Genomic DNA, 27,027 nt, shown 5'->3' on the forward strand with positions numbered 1-27,027 from the left:
CCCAAAACTCCTTATAAGAAGACAATAAATTCATCTCCTTATTTATTAGCAATGAATAATGGAATACAGAACAAGCAACACATGAGATGCCATTTCAGTTCTGATTAAAATTAATGTGGCTTTATTTCACTGAACACAAAAAGAACTTGTCGGTGTGCTGGTGGCATTTTATGGACTAATCCTTCTTTTCTTCATTCAAATGCAACTGGTGACTGCGATGCTGTACAGCTATAGTTAGAATGTGTTGGAGAAGTAGCAAATTGGAAAGACGCAACTGCATTTTATGCCACTATTATGTTTTATGATGGTAATCAAATGGAGCCTCTCAGAAAACCAAGTAGTGTTTTGGTGCCGCCAGCTCCGCACACATTTCGTCTCTCTGAGCCGAAATTATTTTAGAACAACAAATTTATCATACCACTACTTCAGCCCACGAAGACAGGCTTAACCCACAATCCCATTAGGCTAGATGATAACAGCTGACATCAATTCCTCCCCATTGCCATACCAAGTATCTTTCTAATGATCTTACTGATAATTACACATAGGTTGTTCTATTCAAGCTGATTTATCTTGCCTACAGTTTCTGGCACATGTGCTGACCACTTTACAGCCCACCACCTTCCCAGCTGTTTCTTTTCATGCCTTCTAACTTGATCAGGGTCACATCTGTTGTTGATACCTGTTCCATCTCCCTGCCTCAGGCTTTCCATGTTTCTACATGGAGGGGCAGGTAGGTCAGAGCACAACAGAACCACAACACTTCACATTAATTACTGCAGTGTGAAATGTTCTTTTGACTACAGTGAATCTGACTTAAATGTATTTATTACACAAAAAATAAACCTTTGGGTCCTTCCTATAACGAAACACATTTCTATCTGTACAATGGATTAGATTCAGTAAGCCAAACAGCAGTAACAGACGATGGCAGGTGAGTGCACTGGTGAGTTTGCATTAAAAAAAAAGCTCAATTTTGTGGTTTAGCCATGAATAATTTTAAGTGTTTTATTTATTATTAAATTTGCTGAAATATCATAAGAAAATGAAATGATGATATAAAATTGAAAAAGTTAAGAAAATCCTTACTTTCTGATTACTCATATTTCTTTTTATTTGTACATAATGCAGTGTTTCATCACATTACAAGATAAACAACAGTTAAAAGCACAAGCAGCATGATTCCAACTAGAAACAAAACTATATCTACAAAGTGGTAAGAAAACCAGGGTATGTTAGGACTCTGCTTTCAGGTAAAACTATATCCAGAAGACTGAGCTATCCAGTGGCTTTCTTGTATTCTTATCTTGTAGCCTTGTAAATCTCTCCATGTTATCCTTTAAGAGGGTTTAAAGTAGTTTTGCTCAAGCATCAAAGAAAGCAGTAGGTAACCAAACTCAGGAGATATTTTAAATTCCCAGAGGTGAGCAGTTTATTTACAGTGATCCCTATGATATGTGGAACTTTGTTTGGGGGATTTTTTTTTGGTTTAACTCATGAATGCATATGAAATGGAATTTAAATTGCACTAATATCAGTTTTTGTTCTGCCTTTATTCAGCTTAAGACAAAATGGTGCCTTACAGTATGGATTAATCCTTCTTGTCTTTACTCATTGAGTGATGAGAGAAAATGAGCCTTTCCGAAACTGACAAATACAACTTGTTATTGCAATACTGTTGAGCTGAGGTTAGAATAAATTGCAGAAGACGCAAAAAAGAAAGATGCAGCTGCATTTTATATCATAATTATGGCTAATGATCAATTACAAAAAAGCTGAACATGGCATTAGTTCAGGCAAACCAGGAAGTCAAGATCAGCCCACGACCCCACTAAAATACCTGACGTTATCACTCACGTTTCACTTTATATTTACACACTGCAGCGTATAAACATTTAATAAAGAAAAAAACTGCTAAAAGCACAAGCAGCATAGTTCCAGCCAGGAACAAAACTACATCTACAGAGTGGTAGGAATACCAGGGCATTCTGTAGGACTGTGCTTTCAGGTGAGCTGCTCCTTTGTGCCTCATGACAAACTCTATCCAGAAGAGGGCGTTATCCAGTGGCTTTACTGGCTTATCTCTGTGTAGCCTGGAAAGTCTCTGCATGTTCGCCCTGTACGAGGGATCACTCAGGACTTCCTCTATGGCCTTCAGGAAGTTGTTGTCTTTGTCCACTGTAGTTAATGTAAGTATCTTAGCGCCCCCCCTCTCTTTCAGACGTAGCAGGTTGTCATATTGATCAAAAAAAAAGGATATGCCCACAACTGGGACTCCATGATAAATAGCTTCTTGGACTCCATTTGTTCCTCCATGTGCCACAAACAGTTTTATTTTTGGATGTCCCAAAAGGTCATTCTGTGGCATCCAGTCCACCAGTAAAGTGTTATTACCCAGAGTGGCTGGTCTGTCACCTTTATACTTCCAGATGACTTTCTGTGGTAGTTTAGCAAAAGCTGCAGCGATCTCATTTGCCATGTCAGAAGGAAGTTCAGTCACAAAAGTCCCCAGAGACATGAGGATGAAGCCATGGTCTCCAGAACTCTGCACAAAGTCCTCCAAGTGCTGAGGCAGAGGTTTAGCAGGTTTGCACTGGAACCCTCCGATATAAACGACATTAGGCATTGTGGGCCGTGGGTACTCAAACACAAAGTCCACTCTCATCAGCCAAATGTCTGCATCAGTCATTAACTCATTAAAATCATGACCAGGCCCAAGATATTTGTCAGCTGTTTTCTGGTATACTAGTTTAAACGCCAGGCTGTTCTGTGTTTGAGTTATGATGTGTAAAAGCATGTTTTTAACTCTCTGAAAAAAGGTCATCTCGACAGTATTGCCAGTTCCAGTCACAGGAATGTAAGATAATGTTGACGGGGCTATGGAAAAATGAGCCTCTGTACCTAATACCCAGCGAACATTATAAACCAAAGGAAGGTTCAAATATTTGGCCACAATGACTCCACCACCCCAGCAGGGGTCAGCAAGCAACAGGTCAAACTTGCTATCTTTTAGTTTTCTTATCAAGTCATTGTCATCTAGTATTGCAGATACAAAATTAGCTACAGCTTTATGAACATCAAGAATTAAGCTGATCATCCCTCCACTCATTTGAAGAAAACTCGTCAAGGGGAGGGCCCCTCGTTCAAATTGTATGGAGTCAGACACAAGTCTTGTGATGAACTTCTGATCCAAGAGATTCTCCACTAGAACTGTAATGGTATTATAGGATGAGTCATCTTTTATGTACCAGCTGTTGCTGGGACGTAAAACAGTGATGTTGTGTCCTCTGGAGTGTAAAGCTTTTAGTAGAATGTTCATGTTTACCCAGTGGCTGCCTTCAGAGGGAAAGACTAAAATGTTGCCTCCTTCACAGGCTGTGGGAATAAGGATGAGCAGCAGGAAAGCAGTACAGCAGCAGAACACCCTCATCTGAAAAAACACAAACAAACAAAAAAGTTACCGGCATGACTTCTGTCACGAAATTAATATATTGTAATATGTTTCTTTCATTTTTTTTAGCAGTGGAAATGCACTGTTTTGATTTCAAATAGCGTCTTCGGGTTTTTTTCTTCTCTAATTCAGTTGCAATTTCATTCCATCGTTGAAGAGACAATATTACTTCCTCATTTTTCACCATTGTAAACTTCGAAAGTCAGTGTGCTTGACAAAAATGCATCGCATTAAAAATATTTATTGAGGATGACCAGTCGTTAAAACAGACTAACATTTACGGTGTTTCGTAATTATCATTATTTTAATTAATGCGGTCTGTTAGTTATTAAGTTTAAATGTGATTCCCAGACTATCCGCGTTCTGAGCACCATTTTCCGCAAAGTTAACTTGTACATTTCAGCAACATTCCTCAACCGACATAAAGCCAGCCACATTCACCCAGGTTTTCTACTCACTGTGATCACTATCGTTTCTTTCACCTGGAAAGGTCACAGTGTTAAGAGGGCTGATTTGTATAGCGCAAAACCGACTTGTGTCAAGCCAGCCTCCAATTCGAGACTTGCAGCCAAGCCAGCCTCCAGTTTGTTTTCTTTTCCCTGTGTATTCAAAGCAAGGGCGTAGATTTGGCATGGACGGAAGGGACATGTCCCCACCAATATCCAGCGATGATTGAATTGTCCCCACCAATAATTTGATCTCTTCGAGTAAATAAAAAGAAAACCGGTAGAAAGAAAAAACGATCTGTCAACGTCTCATTCACCCAGCGGTGCAGAAAAAGTTAAATTACGCTCGCTACTGGAGTCCTACGTCACGTGACAAATATGGCCAATGTGATTGGCTGTGCCTTTCAGGGAGCTCTGTTTAATTTTAGCAGCAGCAAGCCTGCGCAGTGTTAACAACTTGGCGACTTTGTCTCTATATTTTGGGAGTTTTTAGACCCCCTTAGCGACTTTTTTCTAAAAAGCGACTAGCGACAAATCTGGCGACTTTTCCTGGTATTATTGGAGACTTATTTATGACGACTTTTTGACGTGAAAACGCGTATCGCTCTTACTCTCAATAAGCAGCGGTACTGCCGTGGGCACCTCACCCGTGCCAAGGCGCTCACAGGCGGAGGATAGTCCTTCCCCAGCTGCTATCAGGGCAGAAGACGTTAACACCTATGCGTCCAAACTGCAAATCCGCATAGCACAGAGCGTTTCTACTTACTGCTGGACGTTTGGTTTCTCCACACAAGAAATGTAAAGAGCCTGTTTTCCAGAGCGCCAATGAACGAAATCTGTTCAATTAATGTTGCTATGCAGGATAGAGAAGAACTGAATCACAATCCAGGATGCACGTTGAAGCCTGGAAGGCAGGAAGTAATAACCCTATCTATCTGTGTTCAAAGGTGACGGGGATACTTGGAAAGCAAAGGTGTGTTTATGTATTCTGGATCAAAGTTAGTGCGTCATTTATGAATTAACTGAAATTGTACACTTTCATTTTCACTGAATAAGGAATTAAATTCCAGTGTTTTGTCAGCACAGTCTGTAGGCGTTAATCCTTGTTGTCTTCAGATGTAGTGTTGGTGTGTTTTATGAAAAATAATCTGCATAATCTGGAAAGATGTTTTTATACTTTACATGCTATTAAGCATTAGTTATGCAGATTCTTTTTGTTATACATTTAAAGGTTTATATTGAAGCTGCATTTCTTAATGGATAAGTCATTCTGTATTCATTTTGTAATTTTGTTTGAATGATTCTTAATTCTTAGCTTTATATTTGTTTCTGTGTAATGTCATGTAAATGTTATGCGACCTTAATGAGGTTTGATCGTTTCTAAATTTGCAACCATTCTAAATTTATTGGTTTATAATATATAAGACTTTCATATGTCGATATATAGCCTATGTAGTAGTGATGGGATTTTCGGCTCTTTTTAGAGAACCGGCTCTTTCGGCTCGGCTCACTAAAAAGACCCAGCTCTTTCGGCTCCGAACCGGCTCTTCAGGTTGTTTTGTTGCTTTAATTAATTTATTATTAACAATAATATAAAATTATGCACAAAAGGAATTACTAATGTAAAAAAAAAGTACAAAATTGACGTACAAATTGTACATCTTTGTGCAGAATCTGTGTACCTGCTCTCATTTACTGTTTTAGCTGTTTGGTGGTTCTTGAAATTTTGTGAGGTTTAACCTGAGATTCTGGCGTTTCGGGCATATTATATTATATGCCCAAAACATATTATATTATATTATATTAAAAAATCGATTCAGGATTTTAATGAATCGATATCACGTTATCCAAGCCAGAATCTATTTTAATCGATAAATCGATTATCAAAACCCACCCCTAGTGGGTTTCGCGAACACCACCGTCTGTGAGGAGCCCAGTACCTCCTACACACACACACACACACACACACACATACAGGAGGCAGTGAGGAGTAGAAGGAGGTTGTTGCTACGCCTGTGTCGCGAAACCAGGGCTCATTGTGTGTGCGTCTGGAGCAGCTACGGGGGAAACACATGGGACAACCGACCAGTTTGGGGCCATGGTTTATTCAACGTGTATTTTCAGTGTGGTTTAACTTGCTAATCTGATCTGAAATACTTTCCTTGAATGTGCCTTAATTTCACCTCTTTTTTCTTTCTTCTTTTCTTAGCTTACTGAAAATGTTGGCGACCAAAGGCCAGATCCAGGGATGTGTGCTGCTTGTGCTACTGGCGTTATGTGGGCAAACTGCTCGCTGTCAACATCGATACAAAGGTAAAGTGCAATCCCAGGGTTGTGTGCTGCTTGTGGTACTCGCTTTATGTGGACAAACTGCTTGCTGTCAACATCAATACAAAGATAACAAAAGAATAGCCTAGTGTAACGTAGTGTTTTATGTTTTTTTTTTTTTCTAGAATAATTCAAATGTTACTATCATTTCCCCAACCCCGCAGGCTCTGCGACCCGTGAAGAACTGAGACTCCTTCTGGTCGGTAAAACAGGATCGGGAAAGAGTGCATCCGGAAACACCATCCTGGGGGATGCGAACGCTTTCAAAGAAGACGTTTCGCCTGAGTCTGTCACCGACGGCTGTCTCAGAAAAGAGGCAGAGGGCGAAGGCGGTAGAAATATCGCTGTGATCGACACTCTGGGGCTGTCTTTTGGATGAAATGGTGGATTTCAATGGAGGAAACCACTACACCAACGAGATGTATAAGGCGGCCCAGAAGAAGCTCGAAGGAGAAAGGCTGAAGAGGAGAAAGGAGGAAGAACAAAGAAAAAGGGAAGAAGAGGAGAGGATCGAATTGAAGGAGCGGTGTGAATTCTTCCGCCTCGCTTCCCTGGGATTATTTGGCACAGGAGCGTACTTTACATCTTATGTTCTCATGGGGCTTGGTGGAGCCCTTGGATATTCTCAGTTAAAGACGCCGAGCTTGACGGTTGGGCGTCTTCTTTACTCGTCGATACCGTGAAAACTGCGTAGGTGTATCACCTACTCAACCTAGTGATCAACGAGTACCGCACCGAAGCATGCAACGGGTGCAAGACCAATCACCCCAGCCAGAGACAACACGAGTGTCTGTGAGTCTTGGTGTCAGGGTCCCTGTGCCTACCCGGTCGGCTCAGTATGGCTACATATGTTTTTCATTTTGTTCCTGCTCTCTCCCTTCCTCTCTTTCCCTCCTCCCTCTGCCAGGGCGGAGCTCACCTGTGGGCTTCTGCCCTTGGTCCACACACCCGGTCGCCATCACGCACCTGTGGCTCATTACGAGAGTGTTCCAGCTCCTTTATAAGACGGCAGCTCTGTGTTTCTCGTCGCTGGACCGTTGCCGACCCGCCTTCCCTGGACCAACCCCTGTGTTTCCTGAGTGATTGAGTGTGCGAGGAGTGGAGTACGTCATCGTGTTTTCTGTGGAGTGTGGAGAGGAGCGTGAGGAGTGGACGGAGTGCGTGTGGACTTTCAGCGTCTTTTCCCTTTGTGTGTGGACCCCCGGAGCCCGGCTTCCCCCTCACCTCTGTAAATAGATCACCTGGTGTGCTGTAATAAAGATTCTTGTGTTTCCCAACTCAGAGCCTGTGCGTGTGTCCGTTCCATCCCGCTGTGACACTTGGAGGATGACTTTTACGCTGAACATTATTACAGCATCAGGAAAAGACTCCTCACGCCGCGTTTCATTCCTTCCATTCAACGTCTCCTGATCATGTATTCACAACCACCGAAGGCGCTGTACAGCACCGAGCACCTGAAACACGGACAGTTTGTTGATATTGTAATCAAAAATACAGCCCCAGGGGGGGAGGGGGGCATTTTAAAAACGCACCCTCCCTATTGCGCATGTCCCTAAAAGGTATGGCCTTCCAGATTGCCTCAGTTGTATCATATGTGTAATTTCAAATAAAATAAAATAAAACTCAGAAGCGTCTGTGTGTTGTATTCTTCTTTTTCTTGTTCTTCATCTTCTTCTTCATCTTCTTATTATTATTAGCATTATTGTGATTATGCTTCATTTTTATGTACTGGGGTATCAATGACCCCCACACTGCCGCAGCAGCTTCTGTGCGTGGCCCCCAAGTGCTACGTTTTCTTTCCCGATCCCCTGACGAACCCATTAGAATCGCTCTGGGGCACTCTTCGACCCCAAATGATCGTTCTGTTTTTTTTTTTTTAATTTTCATTCATCTGTCTCTACTGAGGGTGGGGTACTTTGGGACCCCCGGGGTCTGGGGCTGCCCCGAAGGGGAGCACAAGGGTTTAAGTCAAAACTCGATCCCATATCCCAGTTTTCATTACAAATGTAGTACTCTACTGTCAAACATTTAAAACTGCAAAATGGCCAGAGGAAGTTGAGATGGATAGCCTTGGACAAGAGTTTTAAACCAGGACAATATGACAAGGCTTTCAAAGAGTGGACCAACAGGGGCCGAACTGCTCTCTGTTTAATTACCAAAAAGGACAAAGTTAGGAGCTTTCAAGAGCTTAGGGACATGTTTGAATTGGAAAACCAGGATTTTTTTTTCGATATCTACAACTTCGAGATTATTACAATAAAGAGATAGCTGAAGCTGAGATGATTAACCCTCTAATTGAAACAATGTGCGACGCCTACCAGCAGAAAACTACTAAACTAGCATCCAAATTATACTCTAATTTGATGAAGAATCAAAGATTTACCTCTTTATATGTAAAGACAAAATGGGAACAGGAACTAAAACTATCAATTACAGATGAAACATGGTACCAGTTATGTGGTTCACTTCAAACGTCTACAAATTCCCTACAGTGGCGGGAATTTAATTGGAAATGTCTTATTAGGTTTTTTATCACTCCTCACATTAGGAGTAAGCAGTAGTGATGGGATTTCCTGCTCTGTTTAGAGATCCGGCTCTTTCGGCTCGGCTCACTAAAAAGAGCTGGCTCTTTCGGCTCCGAACCGGCTCTTCAGGTTGTTTTGTTGCTTTAATTAATTTATCATTAACAATAATATAAAATTATGCAGAAAAGGAATTACTAATGTAAAAAAAGTGGTTTTATTTATGTATGTTTATATATGGCCCCTAGAGACAAAGCACATACTGTCATGAACTGGCTGTGTGGAGGCAGATGAGGACCCAAACGCAAAACTCACGGAGACAGGAACTGAACTCAAAATCACTGCTTTATTGCAGGCCTTAAAACGAAACAGAACTAAACTGGGAATACTAACAGAAGACCGAGGGAACACAGAAAGACACACAGGTTCGGGGAGGAGACATTGACGACGCGACACTGAACTGAGGGAGACATGCACATAAATACACAGAGGGTTAACAAGGGAAGTGGGAGCACACGGGGAACACAGCTGACACAGATAATCGTAACGGGACAGGGCAGGAGTGAACACAACATGACGCATACTGACGAGAGACTGTCAAAGTAAAACAGGAAGTACACAGAGGTGCAGACAGGAGGAGAGAGAGAGCTCGGGCATAGTGGGCTGGGGAAACATGGAATGAAACATGAGGGGAGACGAGGGCTCACAGATACATAGAGGGGCACACAGGGGATAAAAGTCACAAGGGGAAATCAAATAAGGAACAAAATACAAAAAGACATGAATACTAAGACTGCTGGGCCAACATGGCCCAGGATCATGACACATACAAACTCTAAAGCATATACAAACTCCAAAAAGCACGTACAAACTCCAAAACACATTTCTAGCGTTAACTGAACTTCCAAAACAGAGCTACCCAGATCACTTAAATTACACAATTGAAAGCATGTGTGTATTGTTTGTGTATTTATAGACAAGCACTCATATTTATTCAAATAATTTAAAAAAACAAGTTCATTTACCTGTTACTACCACACACCAAATCCGGTTGTTGATACTTCCTGGCTTGTGTAGCCACTAGGTAACAAAAGCTCAACACTGCGCCCTAGCATCCTGGAGCACTTCTGTTGTCTTTTGTACGTGATTCTGAGTTTGTACGTGCTTCTGAGTTTTTACGTGTTTTGGAGTTTGTACGTGCTTCTGAGTTTTTACGTGTTTTGGAGTTTGTACATGCTTCGGGGTTTGTAAGTGCGTCTGAGTTTTTACGCGTTTTGGAGTTTGTACATGCTTAGGAGTTTGTACGTGTTTTGGAGTTTGTACATGCTTTGTCTCTAAGGGCCACTATAAATATACTTTATTTATTCACTCCACATAAAATGTAATAAATAAATCATATAATACAAAAAACAACTATTTACATTTTAAACTTTTAACTATTTACATTTTAAACTTTTAACTATTTAAACAAATTTAACGTGAAACAACACAAAACACTGCAAACCACAACACAATTAAATACAAATTAAAATATTAAAACAAAAAGAAGATGCACATTCTCTGTCATATGGGCCTGCATGATATCTGAATCCTTTATAATCTGCAACTGAAAATAGTGGATGATTACTATACCTTTCTAATGTGACGTCGTTGTTCCTCGCTCTTTTTCTCTCCGGCTCTGTTCCTGTGCTACTGCGAGTGTAACTAACGCCCCTCCCCCCTCTGCCCAGCGAAAAGTACAGGCCGCGCGTGCGGAGTTTAGTGGAAAAAAGGGCGAGAGAGAGGGTGAGGCTCACGTCGTTCACTTCAAAGACCCGGCTCTAAGAGCCATTTCGTTCGCGAACGACCCATCACTAGTGTTTTGAGATACTTCCCATTGCATTGAACAAGCAGAAACTAGCATTGATTTGAGTAACATGAAATATTTTTTACACAGTATTTAGTAGGGGTGCAACGATACTCATATCGATATTGAACCGTTCGATACAGTGCTTTCGGTTCGGTACGCATATGTATCGAACAATACAAAATTTTAAATTTATTTTATCAACTTTTCTTCTGACGATGCTGTCTGTGTTGAGAGCTCAGTGGATCTGCGTTCGACTACTCCGCCTAGGCTGCACTGTTGAGCGCAGATCCACTGAGCGCAGCGCAAGCTAGCAAGACAGAAGCTAAACTCGTTGCAACATGGCAAATTGAACCTCCCCCACCCTCATTCAGATCTGGCCTTTGGAACTATTTTAGTCTTCATGTGAAGTATGACCCTGAAGGTAAGCGCGTCATGGACAAAAGTAAAACAGTATGTCGGATGTGCCACGCAATGCTCAATTACATGGGTGGGAACTAGTGCGTTAGTGCAGTTAGCTCGTTAACGTGTTGACACCGTCCAGCCCCACGCATGGGGCGATCCGCCGGTAGCTCGTTAACGGAGATTTGCCGTGTTGCGGCATTAACCTCATTTCAGATTAACGCTGACAGCACTAGTGGGAACACAACGAATATGACTGCACATTCACGCTGACATCATCCTAGTGCAAAGACAAGTGGAAGCAGACAAAAACAACAAGCACGCATGCTACAAACTTTACCAGAGTCATTTAGACAGCCGTTAGCACATGATTCTCCTTATGGGGACCTGATATGTTTAATATGCTGCTGAGAATATAGCCCAGAAGAAGCATGTAGTATAGCTTTTATTTTGGAAAGAGCCATTTCTCTGTAATAAACTCTCTTTTCCAAAGATGAGTGATTCCTCGATCAGATAGATTTATTTTTGTATTATTTTGATGTTTCAGCAACATTAAATTTAAAAACTGTACTTTTGAGTTAAAATATCTATTTATAATTTTAATAAATGACATTAAAAAAGCATGAACATTTTTTTGTATCAAAAAAATATCGAACCGTGACACCAAAGTATTGAACCGAACCGTGAATTTTGTGCATCGTTGCACCCCTAGTATTTAGGTGTAAGTATCTTTTCTACTGACACTGATAATGAATGAGCTCCAGGTTTTTCTCATATACTAAACACCAACTTTTTACTACATCATTTATGACTGAGCACATTCCCAGGTTACCAATAAATCATCAGTGATGAATGTAGAATCCAGAAGATTCTCCTGCTTGTTTTTCATCTGAGCAGGATGCTGGTGACAGTGCAGAAGAAGCTCTGAGAGATGATGAATTTGCTGATCACACAGTCATTGATTGAGGCTGTTTGAAGCCTTGTCTTTATTGATCCACGCAGCCTGAGAGTGACACCACATATTTGTGGTCAGTCTTGTGGTAGCTTTGGAGCCACATTCACTATCCATAAATTGAGTTTATTACCATGGAGGTGAAGAATCAGTAGCTTCTTGTTTTTACTGGTATTCTGATACAGCAAAGCGATGCAGCAATTGTAAAACAGTTGAACCCTTAATGTGGTGGAATTGGTTTAATGCCATGACCACAATCTATGCCACCTACTCTAGAAGTGCTTTGATTATAAAGAAATTTAGTTTATATAGTGAACAAACTAGGATTAGATGAATTAAAATGGTTGTTAAACACTGAGTGTATTTTAGCACCCTGTAGTTGTTTATGTTTTAACAAGTCAGCTGAAGAAAAACTTCATGCCTAAAGATATTCTTGCCTAAAACCATTTTTCCTAAAATTTGGCATCAACAGCAATTCCACAATTCACCGTGAACAGTCCAAGTTCAAGTCATGTTTAAAAGTTCACATCTTATGTTTACTTTTGTTACATATGTAGTAAAGATGGCGGGATACATTAGAAAGCAGTGACTTTTATTGAATAGGATTATCCTTCAAATGAGAATGTCCGCATTATTTACAATCGTTGCTGCATATGACCCACAGTGCAGTGATGTGATGAGAAAGGTGTATAGACATATCAGGTACTCACACTAGTGAAGGAATGGTACAAAGTAAATAGGAACTGAGCCAAATCGCTGCAGTGCTTCCTCTGATTACATTTTAAATTGCAGACATACATTTCATCTATTTTGGCTCTCAGAGGAGGCGGACGCATCTTTCCCCCTCTCCCTTCCTTGGCTTCCCTGCTGCTTCTGTGTGTTTGTCTAGTCTCGTCTAACTCTAACCCTCAAAGAGTTTCTCAGTCTTGTCCTCTAAAGCCTAAAGAAATATGGATTTCATCCAATTGTCCTGTAGAGACGTTTGCTGCCGGATACTCGATGGTCGGTTGCATTGTGTGTCTGACGACACTCGATGGAGGACATTGAACGACATCTACCTATGTATTAGGAACCACGATAACAGAGTTCGGGCTGATTGGAGCTGGCTTGAACCTGGCTTGTCGAAGAACAAGAAGCTGCTACAGCTGTTCAAAATCCCATAAGGCTGGCCGACTTGATAGACGATTGGCAGGGCTGTGAGTACTCAGACTGTGTTTTGAACACAGTATGGATAAGATCTTGGAGAAGCTCATGGCTCTGCAATATGGATAACATCTTGGAGAAGAACAATGGGAACTGAGATAATTGGTGACCAGTGATGGACATTATACCAACTGCAAAAATTGGATGCAGTTGTTCGCACTAAACCCAAACATTCACCATCTTCACTCATGCGGCTATCCCGCTGGCGCCAGCTGAATCAAACCTGTATAAAACATTTCAAATTACTTGTGACTTGTGATTATTATGCTATTCCAAAGTATTTAAAAAGAAGTATAAGAGACAAAAGTGTAGCCTTTAGCTTTAATAAAAATTGACTTCAGTTTACCTTTAGGTCCTCATCAGCTTTTGAGTTTCTAGCATTACCATCAACATCAACATTGGCTTTCTGCATCCATAACTGCAGGTTGTGAAAATGTTTTTCGACATTCTCACCACTACAAGGACTCCCAAAAGCAACTGCAGCACTTTGAACCATGTCACTGAGGTCTTTTAAGGAAGTTGCAGTAGTGAAGACTCCAACAGTGTGCATTGCAAGATGGTAGTTCTTTGGTGCACTGCAGTTTAAGAAGAAATTATCTTTAAGTGTTTCCAAAACAATAATAAACAGTTTTCCCAAATTGAAAAATGAAATGCCATGTGAAAAATGAAATGCCATGTCACATGTCACAATAAAAAACAAACAAACAAACAAGTGAATACTGTATTAAAACGACTACACTTACTACTTTTTACAGATCTCCTTGGCATTCTTCATAACATAACTAAGGCATTTGTGAAGAATTGGAACCTCGAAGTCTTCCTTGTTTCCTTTCCCCGAAGTGATGTTATAATTATGATTTATTGTGTCCGACAGATTTTTTTTTGCTAAAGCTAAACAGACAGCTTGCATTAGGACCATAGATCCATCACACGTAAGCATTACAGCTGAATGCATGGCTTTGCGCCCAAAGGCCCTTGCAACATCAGTCAGAAATGCTTCCAGAAAATATGTGACCGAGGCAGTGGTATGGTCACATGTTAAATATGTAGCCACTGGTAGGGGAGAGCATGTTTTCCATGGATTCCTTACTACAAGTTCGTAAATACAGAAAGGAGGCAAACACTTTCTTTTTTTCATGATACTTCCTGTAGCATCCAAATAAACTAAGTCCTCCCGACAGCGGCTCTGGAAAATTTCAATGCTCTTGGAAGACCATAAAAAAACACCTTTTGGATGTAACATCACTTTCTGCAATACATCCTCTGGGTTGTTCTTCTTGTTTGCCACCATTAACTGGAGACTCATAATCTCATTATGATGAAGACGACTTTTCTTTCGGATTTCCAATGCTATGTTTCTCAACACTTGAGGAGTTGGAACTTCATCTCTACACCCCGATTGCACAACATCATCATCCATTTTGCTCATTTTTTCCAGATACATGGCTCTGGGTAATTGTTTTTCCAATTCATGGTCAATTTTATCTCTCTTATGAGCTCTTACTGGTCTTCTTTTCAGTTCATAGTGGTTGTGCACACACTCGAGATCTTGAAAATTTACTTTCGCCTTTAGATCGTCTTCTTTATCTACAGTGACATTGACAGTCACTGGACAATCCTCGAAACTGCAGTAACCCAGACACCTGAAGAAAGGGTCCTTTCTTACTGAGTCCAAAGCCTGGACTCTGTGCCCTTTGAAAGCAAAGGAACAATATGGAAACACTGTCCGTAGTCTGTCTGAAATCAGATTTGTCCACTGTAGTCCCTTGTATCTTCTTTGGGATCTCTTATTTTTTAGATTAGCCCATTCTTTCCTTTTCAAGAAAAAAAAAAGTTGGTTCAAGTGGAACCCTGATTCTTATGAATCCATCATCAGATGAGTTGCTGTTAGGCTACAAAAGAGAAAAAATTCATTTAGTGAGAAAAAGTTTTGTTCCATGTTACATAACTACTGTAATATCTGTAAATATACTTGAAATACTCGTGTATTTTAAGTATATTAACAGCCAGTGTTTTTAATTTTGGAATATATAGCAAAAATTCATGTCGAGAATTGTCATTAAATAGAAATTGCATTCTATGTTACAACATTTGATAAAATTCTTTATTTAATTGTATATTGTGTTTTTACAAATATTTTTATGTAATATAACGTGGTCATTTAAACAATGATACTAGCACCAATCATAACTTATTTGAAAGCATTTTTAATGACTGACCTGCTCAGGAGACAGCTGTCCGTCCTCCTGCAAGGAGATGTCCGGTGTCAGGAAAGCGGCAGCTGATAGTTTTTCTGGTTGCTATTACATGAGTTGAGGGGTGTAACTTTAGTGTAATTACATGTAAATGTTAAAGAGAAATTATGATAGTACAGACAGACTGACCTGCTCAGGAGACGGAGATGTCCGGTGTCAGAGAAGTGGCAGCTGATAGTTCTTCCTGTTGAAAATGACATTACCCGTAACAATATTCAGTTTAGGGATAATTTCAACAGTAATAGATTGACTAAAATGTGGTATATCAACATATTTAATAGCAAACACATAGAATTTTATTTATGGAACCTGCTCTGGTGGCTTTTGTCCGTTATCTGAATCCCCTTTGACTGGTATAGACAAGTTCTGTAGAGAACAGCATACATTTTTAATAAATTTCATTTTAACGACATAATTTAATACAATATATTTTTTAAAAAAATTTAAGTGAAAAGAACTAACCTGACGAAATGCAAATTTAAATTTGCAGTTATTATCAAAGGAACACACATAATTGGTTGATAAGAAAGATTAAGACTTAGACAAGAGACGTTCAAAAGAGAGGAAAATACAGAGGGGATGAGGGACGGTGAGACAAGACAGTAAATTCCATTGGATTACCTACTGGAAAAAAAAACAGAAAAGAAAACAAGAAAAAATATAACACAGTAGGGAGACCACAGCCACAACCTAGATAAGTATAAGTAACAGTAAATAATAAATATTGGTGTCAGCATGGCCCCTGCCGAGAAACCTTATCCACTACATGTATTTAAAATTGAGATGTGGGCACCGGCAACTTAGGAGAGGTTGAATACACAGACCATCCCTTGGACGCCATTCAGCATGCCCAGCACAAGTGATGTTGATGTATAGGTTGTGGAATAAAATTGAGGTACAGGTGGTCAGAAGGGGACACAGGAGGAATGCCTCACCCCCACCTCAGTGAAACAACTGTACCCCAAAGCCCTGCATCTGTGGCGATGTGATGGAGTGGGGATGAGGAGGAGAGGGAGGTGAAGGCAAAGTACTCCCTCGTGGGGTCAGGTCCCCCGCAGACCCCAGTAGGCACCACAGGAAGCCACAAAGGCCCATCTGGATAGGGGCCTACATTAGCACCACCACCAAGCCCCACAGAGCCTGGGGTAGCGGGCGCACATCCTAACCTACCACAGAGGAAAATACATCCACCCAAACATTCAATAATCTCTCTGACTACATAAGACAAAAGACACCACGGTTGAGTTTATTCTCCACCTCTGTACTAATTTTAAAGTTAACTATTGTCTTTTTTTGTGTGTTTTAAATGTGGTGAATACTTGACAAACAAAGTAAAAAGAAAAAAAACAAAAAAGAAAATTATAAATTAAAGGGCCTTGGAGATGTCATTCAAACTAATACCATTGCACATCAAAACATATATGTGGATAACAGAAAGAAAAAAAAAACAGTTCAGAATAATTCTAAAGTGAAATTATCTTGTGGAAATAGGAATTTTCCATTTTAGACCATTTTGAAATCGTTAAACGAGTAGGTCGTATATGGGCAATTTAAAAAGGCCTTTATTTTGGAAAGCAAAATCAGAATGACTTGAAATTGACATGGTAACAACGCATGGTTGGATTCTGTTGATCTAAAGTGAAATTATCTTGTGGAAACAGCAATTTTCATTTTTGTGGGGTTGTATACTGTCAATACAGAGTGAAATTATCCTGTGGAAACAAGAATTTTTCTTTTTAGAGCATTTTGAAATCATTACAAAAGTGAGTCAGATATTGGCAATTTGATAAGGCTTTTATTTTGGAAGGCAAAATCAGAATGATATTATATAGATATGGTATCACTGCGGGGTTGGACAATTTTGATCGAAAGTGTAATTGCCCTGTGAAAACAGGAATCTTCCATTTTAGAGCATTTCGAAATCGTAAGAGTAAGTCAAATGTGGTCAATTTGAAAGTGCTATTACTTTGAAAGGCAAAATCAGCCTGACTCAAAATTTATATGGTATAACCGTGGAGTTGTATACTGTTGATCTAAAGTGGAATTATCCTGTGGAAACAGAAATCTTTCTTTTTAGAGCATTTTCAAATCGTTAAAAGAGTAGGTCGTATATGGGCAATTTAAAAAGGCCTTTATTTTGGAAGGCAAAATCAGACTGACTTGATTTTGATATGGTATCACTGTGGGGTTGTATACTGTTGATCTAAAGTTGAATTATCTTGTGGAAACAGGAATTTTCCTTTTCAGAGCATTCTGAAATCACTGAAAGGTAGGTCTTAAATGGGCAATTTCAACGAGCCATTAATTTGAAACACAAAACCAGACTGACTTGATATTGACATGGTATCATTGTGGGGTTGCATACTCTTGATCTAGAGTGAAATTATGATATGGAAACAAGAATTTATCTTTTTAGAGAAATCAGAATTCATTGAAAGATTATTTCCCGTATGGACAATTTGAAAGGGCTATTATTTTGAAAGGCAAAATCAGAATGACTTGAGATCAACATGGTATCACTGTGGGATGGAATACTGTCAATATAGACAGTAATTATTCTGTGGAAACAGCAATTTTCCATTTTAGAGCTTTCTGAATTCATGGAAAATGCACACTGATATATGGTCAATTTGAAAGGGCCATTATTTTGAAAGGCAAAACAAGAATGATTAATATTGACATGATATCATTATGGGGTTGTATACTGTCAATATAGACTGCAACTAGTCTGTGGAAACGTGAGTTTTCCATTCTGAATTAATTAAAACAGTAGTTCAAAAATAAACATTCAGAGGGCTTTTACTTTGAAATCCAAAAGGAGATGGCTTTAATTGAGCTTTTATTTTGAAATCAGGTTTTCACATCTTTTGCCATCAGAATACACAGGGAATGTAAAACAAAGTGGAGGCTAGCTTGACTGCAATGCTGGAATTGGAGGCTGGCTTGACACCAGTAAAACCGAGGTGTATGTAGTCTGTACGGGAGGACCTAAACCTCAACGCAAGACGTAGTAAAAAACAATATTTCTGAGGTACTCGAACGCAACGGGTAATTTGTTCGTGATACTGATGTTTCTTATTGACTGAGTTCGAGGTGCATGCTAAGCATTTACGTCTGCTTATGTGAAAACTTTCTCTACGAGTCTTTATCTCTTTAGCCTTTATTTAATACATTCCCAAACTTATTCAAGTTAACAACAGTACAGGACAGCATCAAAACAGGTTTTCTGTCCTGTTGCGATGCCATGATGTTGCTGCTTCAGCAGCGTGGTTTGTCATCAGTAGACTAATTAGTTGTACCTGTCTATTTCCTGCAGCAGCTTATATTTGGTTTGAACATAGCTATAGACTGATATGGATCAGTTTATAACTTATATTCATTGTAATATTTAAATCTTGAGACAGGAGGATAGAGGGGGAGAGAAAGGGAGAAAGCAGGATGAAGACAGCAAAGAGAGAGAAGAAAAAGAAACAAGAGTGGACATGTAGTCAAATTCATCAAAAAATTATAAAACTGTAGCTTCTGTTTTACCTACTTTCATTGATGGTAATTTCACATAACTTGTGCTATACTGTTATCAGTTATAAAACCCCAGCTCTTATAATAATTATTATAAGATTATATTTTTGATATTTTCCAGCAACTGCAATTTAAGTTGACTGAGGAGGATGGAGACAGAGAAAGAGGACTGAGGGTTGTACAAGAACAGGAATAACAAGTGAGCAAATAGTGAAGTTGGCTAAAAAAAAACCCTGTATTTTTCACAAAATAATTTTCAATAATTTTTCAAATAGGGTTTTTTTTCCTCTAACTTGGCTGCAATTTCATTATATCATTAAATAGATAAAATTACTTCTTCATTTTTCCCCGTTGTAAATTTTCCGATTTCGAAAGGGGATGTCCTTGCCAAAAGGAGTATCCGAGCTTTAAAATTATGCAAATAGTAGCGCATTAAAAACACTTATTAAAAGGACTAGTCCCTAAAACACACTAACAGTTCGTGTCCTTGATAATTATTATTACTTTGATTAATGCAGCCTGTTAGTTATTAAGTTTAAATGTGATTCCCAGACTATCCACGTTCTGAGCACCATTTTCTGCAAAGTTAACTTGTAAATTCCAGCAACATTCCTCAGCCAACATAAAGCCAGTAACACATTAACCCAGGTTTACTTACTGTGATCATATCATTCTTTCTCTTGGAAAGGTCAGTGTTAAGAGGGCTGCTTTGTGTAGCGACAAACCGAGCTGTATGTAATTATGTAGTCCGTAGCGGAGGAGCTAAACCTCGATGCATCCGATGCAAGATGCACTAAAGCCCAGTATCTGTGAGTTTCCGGAAGCAACAGGTAATTTGTTCGTGATAATGAAGTTACTTATTGACTTTTATACCTAGATCGAAGTGCATGTTGACAATTACATCTGCTTATGTGAGTACTTTGTCTACTAGGCTTTATGGCTCAATGCATTGTCATTAAGCATTTTTTTAAACACAATCCCAAACTCATTCAAGTTAACAACATTACAGGGCAGCATAAAAACAGGTTTTCTGTCCTATGTCATGATGTTGCTGTTTCAGCAGCGTGGTCTGTCATCAGTAGACTAATTATACTTTCGTTGTGCTGGCAGACAGAAGATTAAGAGGTAATCTCATGAGACAAATCAGTGATGCAGTTTTGAAACAGGCTTTTACTGAACTATAGCAAAAGTTCAAACTATTCTAATAATGCAGGGACATTGCTGTATCTTATAAAGTATATGCCTATTTTTATTTATCTCTAGATAACATCAAAAGTGTTAGTTGTTGTAACTTAAATCACTAGGGATTATTAGTTAATTATTAGCTGATGTGCGCTGTTATTTTAGTTTTTTTAAATTTTCTATTCCTATTCTGGTTAGGAATTAGGTTTCAGTGTTTGTTTATAGTACAGCTCCAAATCCAGGTGACAGTAAGTCAAAATGATGGTTCCTGTCTATGTCCAGCAGCAGGCTGTAATCAGTTTGAATATTGCTAAAGACTGATGTCAAGTCAAGTCAAGTCAACTTTATTTGTCAATTCTGCCACATGTACAGGACATACAGAGAATAGAAATTTCGTTACTCTCAAACCCTAGTGATTAAAAAATGCAAATAAAATAATTAAAAAGTAAAAATTTAAATAAATACAATACAATTTTACGTATAACAAAAAAAAAAAAGCTATGCAATATACAATATTCAAGTAAGGAGGCATAGTAGTGCAAATAGGCAAATAGTGCAAATGAAGATTTAGTAGTATGCGGTAAGAGATAGTGTAACAACAAAGTCTTATGAGGTAATGGCAGTCCAATGCTCCACAAAGTGACTGGTAACTGGTGCAGGCCAGTGAGTGAGTCAGAGAGTGTGTGTGTGTGTGTGTGTGTGTGTGTGTGTGAGACAGAGTTCAGTGAGACTGTGGAGGGGAGAGGGGGCAGAATCGGGAGGGAGTTAAGCTTCCTGACAGCCTGATGGATGAAGTTTATGGATCAGTTTATGCCTTTTATTTACTGCAATATTTAACTTTTGGGTGATGCCACAAAGATTGAAAGAGGAGGAGAGAAAGGGAGAAAGCAGGATCAAGAATGCAAAAAGAGAGAACAAACAGAAGCAAAGAGTGGACATGTAGTCAATCCCAAAAGGTTGATTCTGTTCATCTGGACGTAGCGTTTTCAGTGGGAGAAACGTTTCGTCACTCATCCAAGTGACATCTTCAGTCTCAGCTGACTGCAGGTTTCCTCATTTTTATAAACAGTACATTGCACAATGACTGAAACTAGCAGCACTGAATGAAGAATGGGCTGGGAGGTCAGTTCCTTTATCATTAATATGTGACATGTAGTCAAATTCACCAAAAAATTATAAAGCTGTAGCTTCTGTTTTACCCACATTCACTGATGATGATTTTGCATAATTTAGCAGTGTGCTGAACAGTTTTAAAACCCCAGACCTGCTCGTATAATAATTATTATATGATTATATTTTTGATATTTTCCAGTGTGGGATTATAATATTATTTTATGCCATGTTAGACCCCTAATTAAAGACTGTGAATTATTATGTAGTTCTAGTTTGCATTATGCTCCTGAATTAGAAGAAGGTGATAACTATTGCTTTTGTTAAACTGATTTGCATTACATTAGACTGCTGATTTATTGTGAATGAATGATATTGTTTTATGATGCATTATACTGCTGAGTTGTAAGAAATACTGTTCGCAGAAAGTCATCGCCTTATTTGTCTGATTAGAAGAGAACAGAACATACTGGAGTATAGAGGCTATAAGAGTTTAATCAATGCTCCACCATTTTGAGATCTGATGATGTCTGCGTACGGTGTCCATCTCCCACGCGTGTGATCATTAAAATCATCGTTTGACTCAACCCGGATGGACCAGTGTTGTTATTGTGGTTTTTCCTCTTGTATCCATCCCCAATATTTGAATCCGTAACACCAGCAATTACAATTCAAGTCGACTGAGGAAGATGGAGACAGAGAGAGAGGCCCGAGAGGTTGTACACGAACCAAAAGAACAAGTGAACAAATAATGAAGCTAGCTGAAAAAAAGCCCTGCATTTTTAACAAAGTAATTTTTCATGTATTTCATCTGTGCTTTGCATGCTTTTCCAGTAGCAAACTTAAAAAATATTGATAATAATTGTAGCATTTTACAGGATTCATACCACTCTAAACATGGGTTGAACACGATGGCTGCCACTATATTGATGTGACAGAATCTTTTCTCCACTCTCAACATTGGTGTACATGATGCTCTGTGATGCCTCTGCATAATAAAGAGAGGGTGTTTTATGAATTCAAAAATTTTAATATGAAAACAACTCTATTACCAGTTTGCTCTGTGTATATGTCTATGGAATGGCAGGGTGATTTTCCAGTGTTTGTGCTGAATAATGCTACTTGAAGTGCTTGATGAGTTGGTGAACTGTGTGATCAAGAGACTGAAGTAGTGTTGTGCATGTTTTTATTCTTGTCTGCTTTGCCACAAATTTTGATTTAACTTCTTTCACAACTGAGCCTTTGCCTTGGGTTTGATGACTAAAGGCTCCACACTAAAACTGATGGAATAGATTGGAATCTCTGATTATTCACTCAGAATTATTCTTAGAAACTACAATAGGCCATCCAACTAATTAGGTTGCTTTGGAAGGTAACATTATTATGGTTATACAATTTTAAATATGACTTTTCAATTTTCAATCAGCATATTCCCTTAATATCAAATACAAGGCATGTAATAATAATAATAATAATAATGGATTGGATTTTTATAGCGCTTTTCAAGGCACCCAAAGCGCTTTACAATGCCACTATTCATTCATTCTCACATTCATACACTGGTGTATGACATTATGATTGTGAGCTGAGCCCCCAAAAAGCTTGAACCTAGAATCACACCTGTCACTGGGTAAAATGAAAATAGCTGATATCAAGTCCATTATAGTAGCTGATGACCCAGGAAATATCTCATTGTGAAATCTCATGCAGAGTACACACTTTACACTATTGAAACTGCTTTACTCTGCCTAGAGTTGCTGGCATAGGTGGAATTCACTTTACTCTCCACCTCCTTCTCAGCTCCACCTTTTGTGTTATATATTATATGGAAAAAATACCAGGCTGCTTACATATTATATTTACATGAGCTTCTCAGCCATGAAACCCATTCCAGCTTACAGTTTTGTGCTCATACTAATGTCAGAGGAGGTTTGGAAGCCTGCAGTTACATAGTCAGCAGAGTGTTGTTGACTTTTATGCACCATCCGCATCAGCAGTCAGTGATCCCACTCACATGCAGGCACATGCAAAGCTGAGGGCACTGGCTTCCTTTTAGTAAGTATTTATTACCAAAAAAGTAAATCTTGTGGTTGGAAAGTCATTTCAAGTGTTTTATTTGTGCTCATTATTATGAAATCACAATATGCATTCAGAAATATTTTAAGAAAATATAATTATGAATAAAATCTCAATAAAATACAATAGAAATACAATGGGGTTTTTGTCAAAGTGCTGCATTACTGAAATCCTCCATCACTCACGTTTCACTTTACGTTTACACATCCCAGTGTATATACACCTAATAAGGTAGAAAGTGGTTAAAAGCACAAGCAGCATAGCTCCAGTCAGGAACAAAACTACATCTACAGAGTGGTAGGAATACCAGGGCATTCTGTAGGACTGTGCTTTCAGGTGAGCTGCTCCTTTGTGCCTCATGACAAACTCTATCCAGAAGAGGGCGTTATCCAGTGGCTTTACTGGCTTATCTCTGTGTAGCCTGGAAAGTCTCTGCATGTTCGTCCTGTACGAGGGATCATTCAGGACTTCCTCTATGGCCTTCAGGAAGTTGTTGTCTTTGTCCACTGTAGCTAATGTAAGTATCTTAGCTCCTCCTCTGTCTTTCAGACGTAGCAGGTTGTCATACTGATCAAAAAACACAGGTATTCCCACAACTGGGACTCCATGATAAATAGCTTCTTGGACTCCATTTGTTCCTCCATGTGCCACAAACAGTTTTGATTTTGGATGTCCTAAAAGGTCATTCTGTGGCATCCAGTCCACCAGTAAAGTGTTATTGCCCAGATTGGCTGGTCTGTCACCTTTATACTTCCAGATCACTTTCTGTGGTAGTTTAGAAAAAGCTGCAGCGATCTCATTTGCCATGTCAGAAGGAAGTTCAGTCACAAAAGTCCCCAAAGACATGAGGATGAAGCCATGGTCTCCAGAACTCTGCACAAAGTCCTCCAAGTGCTGAGGCAGAGGTTTAGCAGGTTTGCACTGGAACCCTCCGATATAAACGACATTAGGCATTGTGGGCCGTGGGTACTCAAACACAAAGTCCACTCTCATCAGCCAAATGTCTGCATTGATCATTAACTCTTTAAAATCATAACCAGGCCCAAGATATTTGTCAGTTATTTTCTGGTATACTAGTTTAGCCACCAGGCTGTTCTGTGTTTGTGTTATGATGTGTAAAACCATGTTTGTAACTCTCTGAGAAAAGGTCATCTTGTCAGTATACCCAGTTCCAGTCACAGGAATGTAAGATAATGGTGATGGAGCTATGGAAAAATGAGCATCTGCAGTTATTACCCAGCGAACATTATAAACCAAAGGAAGGTTGAGATATTTGGCCAGAATGACTCCACCACCCCAGCAGGGGTCAGCGAGTATCACGTCAAACTTGCTTTCATTTAAGTTTCTCATCAACAGTTTGTCATCTACTATTGCTGTTACAAGTTCACCTATAGTTCTGTGAATGTCAACAAATTTGCTGAACAGCCCTACACCCATGTGGATAAAACCTGACAAGGAAAGAGCACCTTGTTCATATTCTATGAGCTTAGCCACCATTTTTGACATAATCTCCTGAGTCACAGGGTTTTCCACCGGAACTGTTAAAATATTATAACTAGAGGAAATATCCTTGATGTACCAGCTTTTACTGGAACACAGAATTGTTATGCTGTGTCCTCTAGAGTGCAAAGCCTTTAGTAGAATATCCATATTTACCCAGTGGCTGCCTTCTGAAGGAAACACTAAGATGTTACCTCCTTCACAGGCTCTGGGAATAGAAATGAGCAGCAGCAAAGCAGTGCAGCAATAGAGCACCTTCATCTGAAATGAAGAAAAAAAAATGAATTTACTGACATGAAAAAGATGTTCACAGTGGAAACGGACTATGAAAATTTCAAACTACTTTTTTTAACTTTGTCAATGAAAAGTTTGAGAGTGATGCAATCACAAGCCATCCATATATGCTCTTGCACTTTCATGATTTATTAAGCAACTTTCTGTTTCATCACCGACATTTTTGAATTTGTAATAATATTTATAATAACATATTTGAAGTTGGTACACGTTTTGTCATTGGTGCAGATAATTTATTAGCTTGAGGTAGGTTGCACGTTTTAAAAATTAGGCGTGTAACTGCATAATTGGGAGGTTTTTTATTTTATTTTTTATTTAATTAATAAAAAAGATACTGACAGCGAGCTGCTGAAAGCGGATGACGTAAGAGTCTACCGAATGTTGATTGGTTGACAAAATAGAGAAGCAGAGCCACTGAATGTAGAGAACGGAGCTACGACAGAGTTCACCGGGAACGGAAGAAGCACGAAACAAACAATAAAGATTAAAAACTGCAGTATTGAAAGTGCAGACGGTGGCTGCAATCGACACTTTTCATTGTTTTCAACGTTCTGCTTCGGCTCTTTGTATGCTATAACTCTGCTCTTCTCCGTGTCTGACTGATGGATCAACAATAGCATAAGCATGCGTAGCCCACACACCAGTTGTACCACATATTTTTGACACTACTTCTAAGGACAATAAACCCTCTCTGCAGCTAAACAGGAAGCCCCAACTACCCGGGGACTGGAGCAGAGACCCTCGGTGGTTTTCAACACCGTTTTTTGGGCGGGCGGTCCACAAAAACCCACAAAGCTTAAGAGTAGGCCACTAACTCCAGTCGCAATTTGAGCAGAGCTTTTACGTGGAGTAGCAAGGTTAAGTTAATTTCCCGTATATACAGTCACATTAACACAGAGCGTTTCTACTTACTGCTGGACGTTTGGTTTCTCCACACAAGAAATGTAAAGAGCCTGTTTTCCAGAGCGCCAATGAACGAAATCTGTTCAATTAATGTTGCTATGCAGGATAGAGAAGAACTGAATCACAATCCAGGATGCACGTTGAAGCCTGGAAGGCAGGAAGTAATAACCCTATCTATCTGTGTTCAAAGGTGACGGGGATACTTGGAAAGCAAAGGTGTGTTTATGTACTCTGGATCAAAGTTAGTGCGTCATTTATGAATTAACTGAAATTGTACACTTTCATTTTCACTGAATAAGGAATTAAATTCCAGTGTTTTGTCAGCACAGTCTGTAGGTGTTAACCATTATAAAGATTCTTTTTGTTATGCATTGAAAGGTTTATATTGAAGCTGCATTTCTTAATGGATAAGTCATTCTGTATTCATTTTGTAATTTTGTTTGAATGATTCTTAATTCTTAGCTTTATATTTGTTTCTGTGTAATGTCATGTAAATGTTATGCGACCCTAATGAGGTTTGATCGTTTCTAAATTTGCAACCATTCTAAATTTATTGGTTTATAATATATAAGAGTTTCATATGTCGATATATAGCCTATGTAGATGCATGTCGGTGCATCTATGGTGGTTTATTGCACATACTAAATCTTTGGCTGTGAAATAACTGCAAGAGATGAATGTCTTCTGCTCATCTGCAAATCCTGAAATGTTTTTTCCAGGATTTGATTTTTTTTTGTAAAGATTTGCATGTAACAGATAATTCTGATATTTTTCAGAAAGGTCTCCCATTACCGTTTCACAGATGCTATGAAAAGTATAATAGGTTATATTTAACAGGTTTTAATACTAAATAACAAGACTGCTTTTACACACATAAGCCCTGCATACTCACACAAAATTGTGTTTTGTTATGTATTTAGTATTTTATAAAACAAAAGATAAGACAGTAAAATGTAAATATGCTGCACTGACTTTGGAAAATGGTTTTCCAACAGAATTTGGTTAATATTTATCTTCCCCTTGCATGTTAACATTTCT

At 39.1% G+C, this 27,027-nt stretch overlaps 1 protein-coding gene and 2 pseudogenes across 8 annotated transcripts; 1 reads left to right on the plus strand and 2 right to left on the minus strand.

Moving 5' to 3' along the window:
- Window positions 1–1,097: 1,097 nt before the first annotated feature.
- LOC101463769 (UDP-glucuronosyltransferase 2C1 pseudogene) lies at window positions 1,098–10,436 on the minus strand (annotated as a pseudogene). Of its 3 annotated transcripts, none has more exons than XR_013094871.1 (2): window positions 10,380–10,436; window positions 1,098–3,430 (listed from the first exon to the last, which is right to left on the minus strand). The product of XR_013094871.1 is annotated as a UDP-glucuronosyltransferase 2C1 pseudogene, transcript variant X3 (transcript). The 3 variants fall into 3 exon arrangements; XR_013094840.1 differs by lacking the exon at window positions 10,380–10,436 and adding an exon at window positions 4,664–4,794; XR_013094859.1 differs by lacking the exon at window positions 10,380–10,436 and adding an exon at window positions 3,910–4,206.
- On the plus strand, window positions 4,736–7,841 carry LOC106676553 (GTPase IMAP family member 2). 3 transcript variants are annotated; one of them, XR_003021936.2, is made up of 4 exons: window positions 4,736–4,870; window positions 6,107–6,210; window positions 6,390–7,017; window positions 7,133–7,841. XR_003021936.2 is itself a non-coding variant. In XM_014413462.3 (3 exons), the coding sequence occupies exons 1-3, from the start codon at window positions 4,788–4,790 to the stop codon at window positions 6,602–6,604; spliced, it is 402 nt and encodes a 133-aa protein (XP_014268948.2). In that variant the 5' UTR covers window positions 4,736–4,787; the 3' UTR covers window positions 6,605–7,841. The 3 variants fall into 3 exon arrangements, 2 of the variants coding, with proteins under 2 accessions (XP_014268948.2, XP_076734767.1); XM_014413462.3 differs by having other exon boundaries at window positions 6,390–7,841; XM_076878652.1 differs by having other exon boundaries at window positions 6,107–6,174; window positions 6,390–7,841.
- Window positions 10,437–12,547: 2,111 nt separating the features above from the next.
- On the minus strand, window positions 12,548–26,173 carry LOC106675051 (UDP-glucuronosyltransferase 2A2 pseudogene; annotated as a pseudogene). 2 transcript variants are annotated; one of them, XR_001341729.4, is made up of 6 exons: window positions 25,999–26,173; window positions 24,949–25,053; window positions 15,715–15,771; window positions 15,535–15,589; window positions 15,370–15,450; window positions 12,548–15,042 (listed from the first exon to the last, which is right to left on the minus strand). The product of XR_001341729.4 is annotated as a UDP-glucuronosyltransferase 2A2 pseudogene, transcript variant X2 (transcript). The 2 variants fall into 2 exon arrangements; XR_013094809.1 differs by lacking the exons at window positions 12,548–15,042; window positions 15,370–15,450; window positions 15,535–15,589; window positions 15,715–15,771 and having other exon boundaries at window positions 23,315–25,053.
- Window positions 26,174–27,027: the final 854 nt, after the last annotated feature.

This window comes from Maylandia zebra, linkage group LG1 (assembly GCF_041146795.1).
Source record: "Maylandia zebra isolate NMK-2024a linkage group LG1, Mzebra_GT3a, whole genome shotgun sequence".
Taxonomy (NCBI): Eukaryota; Metazoa; Chordata; class Actinopteri; order Cichliformes; family Cichlidae; genus Maylandia; species Maylandia zebra.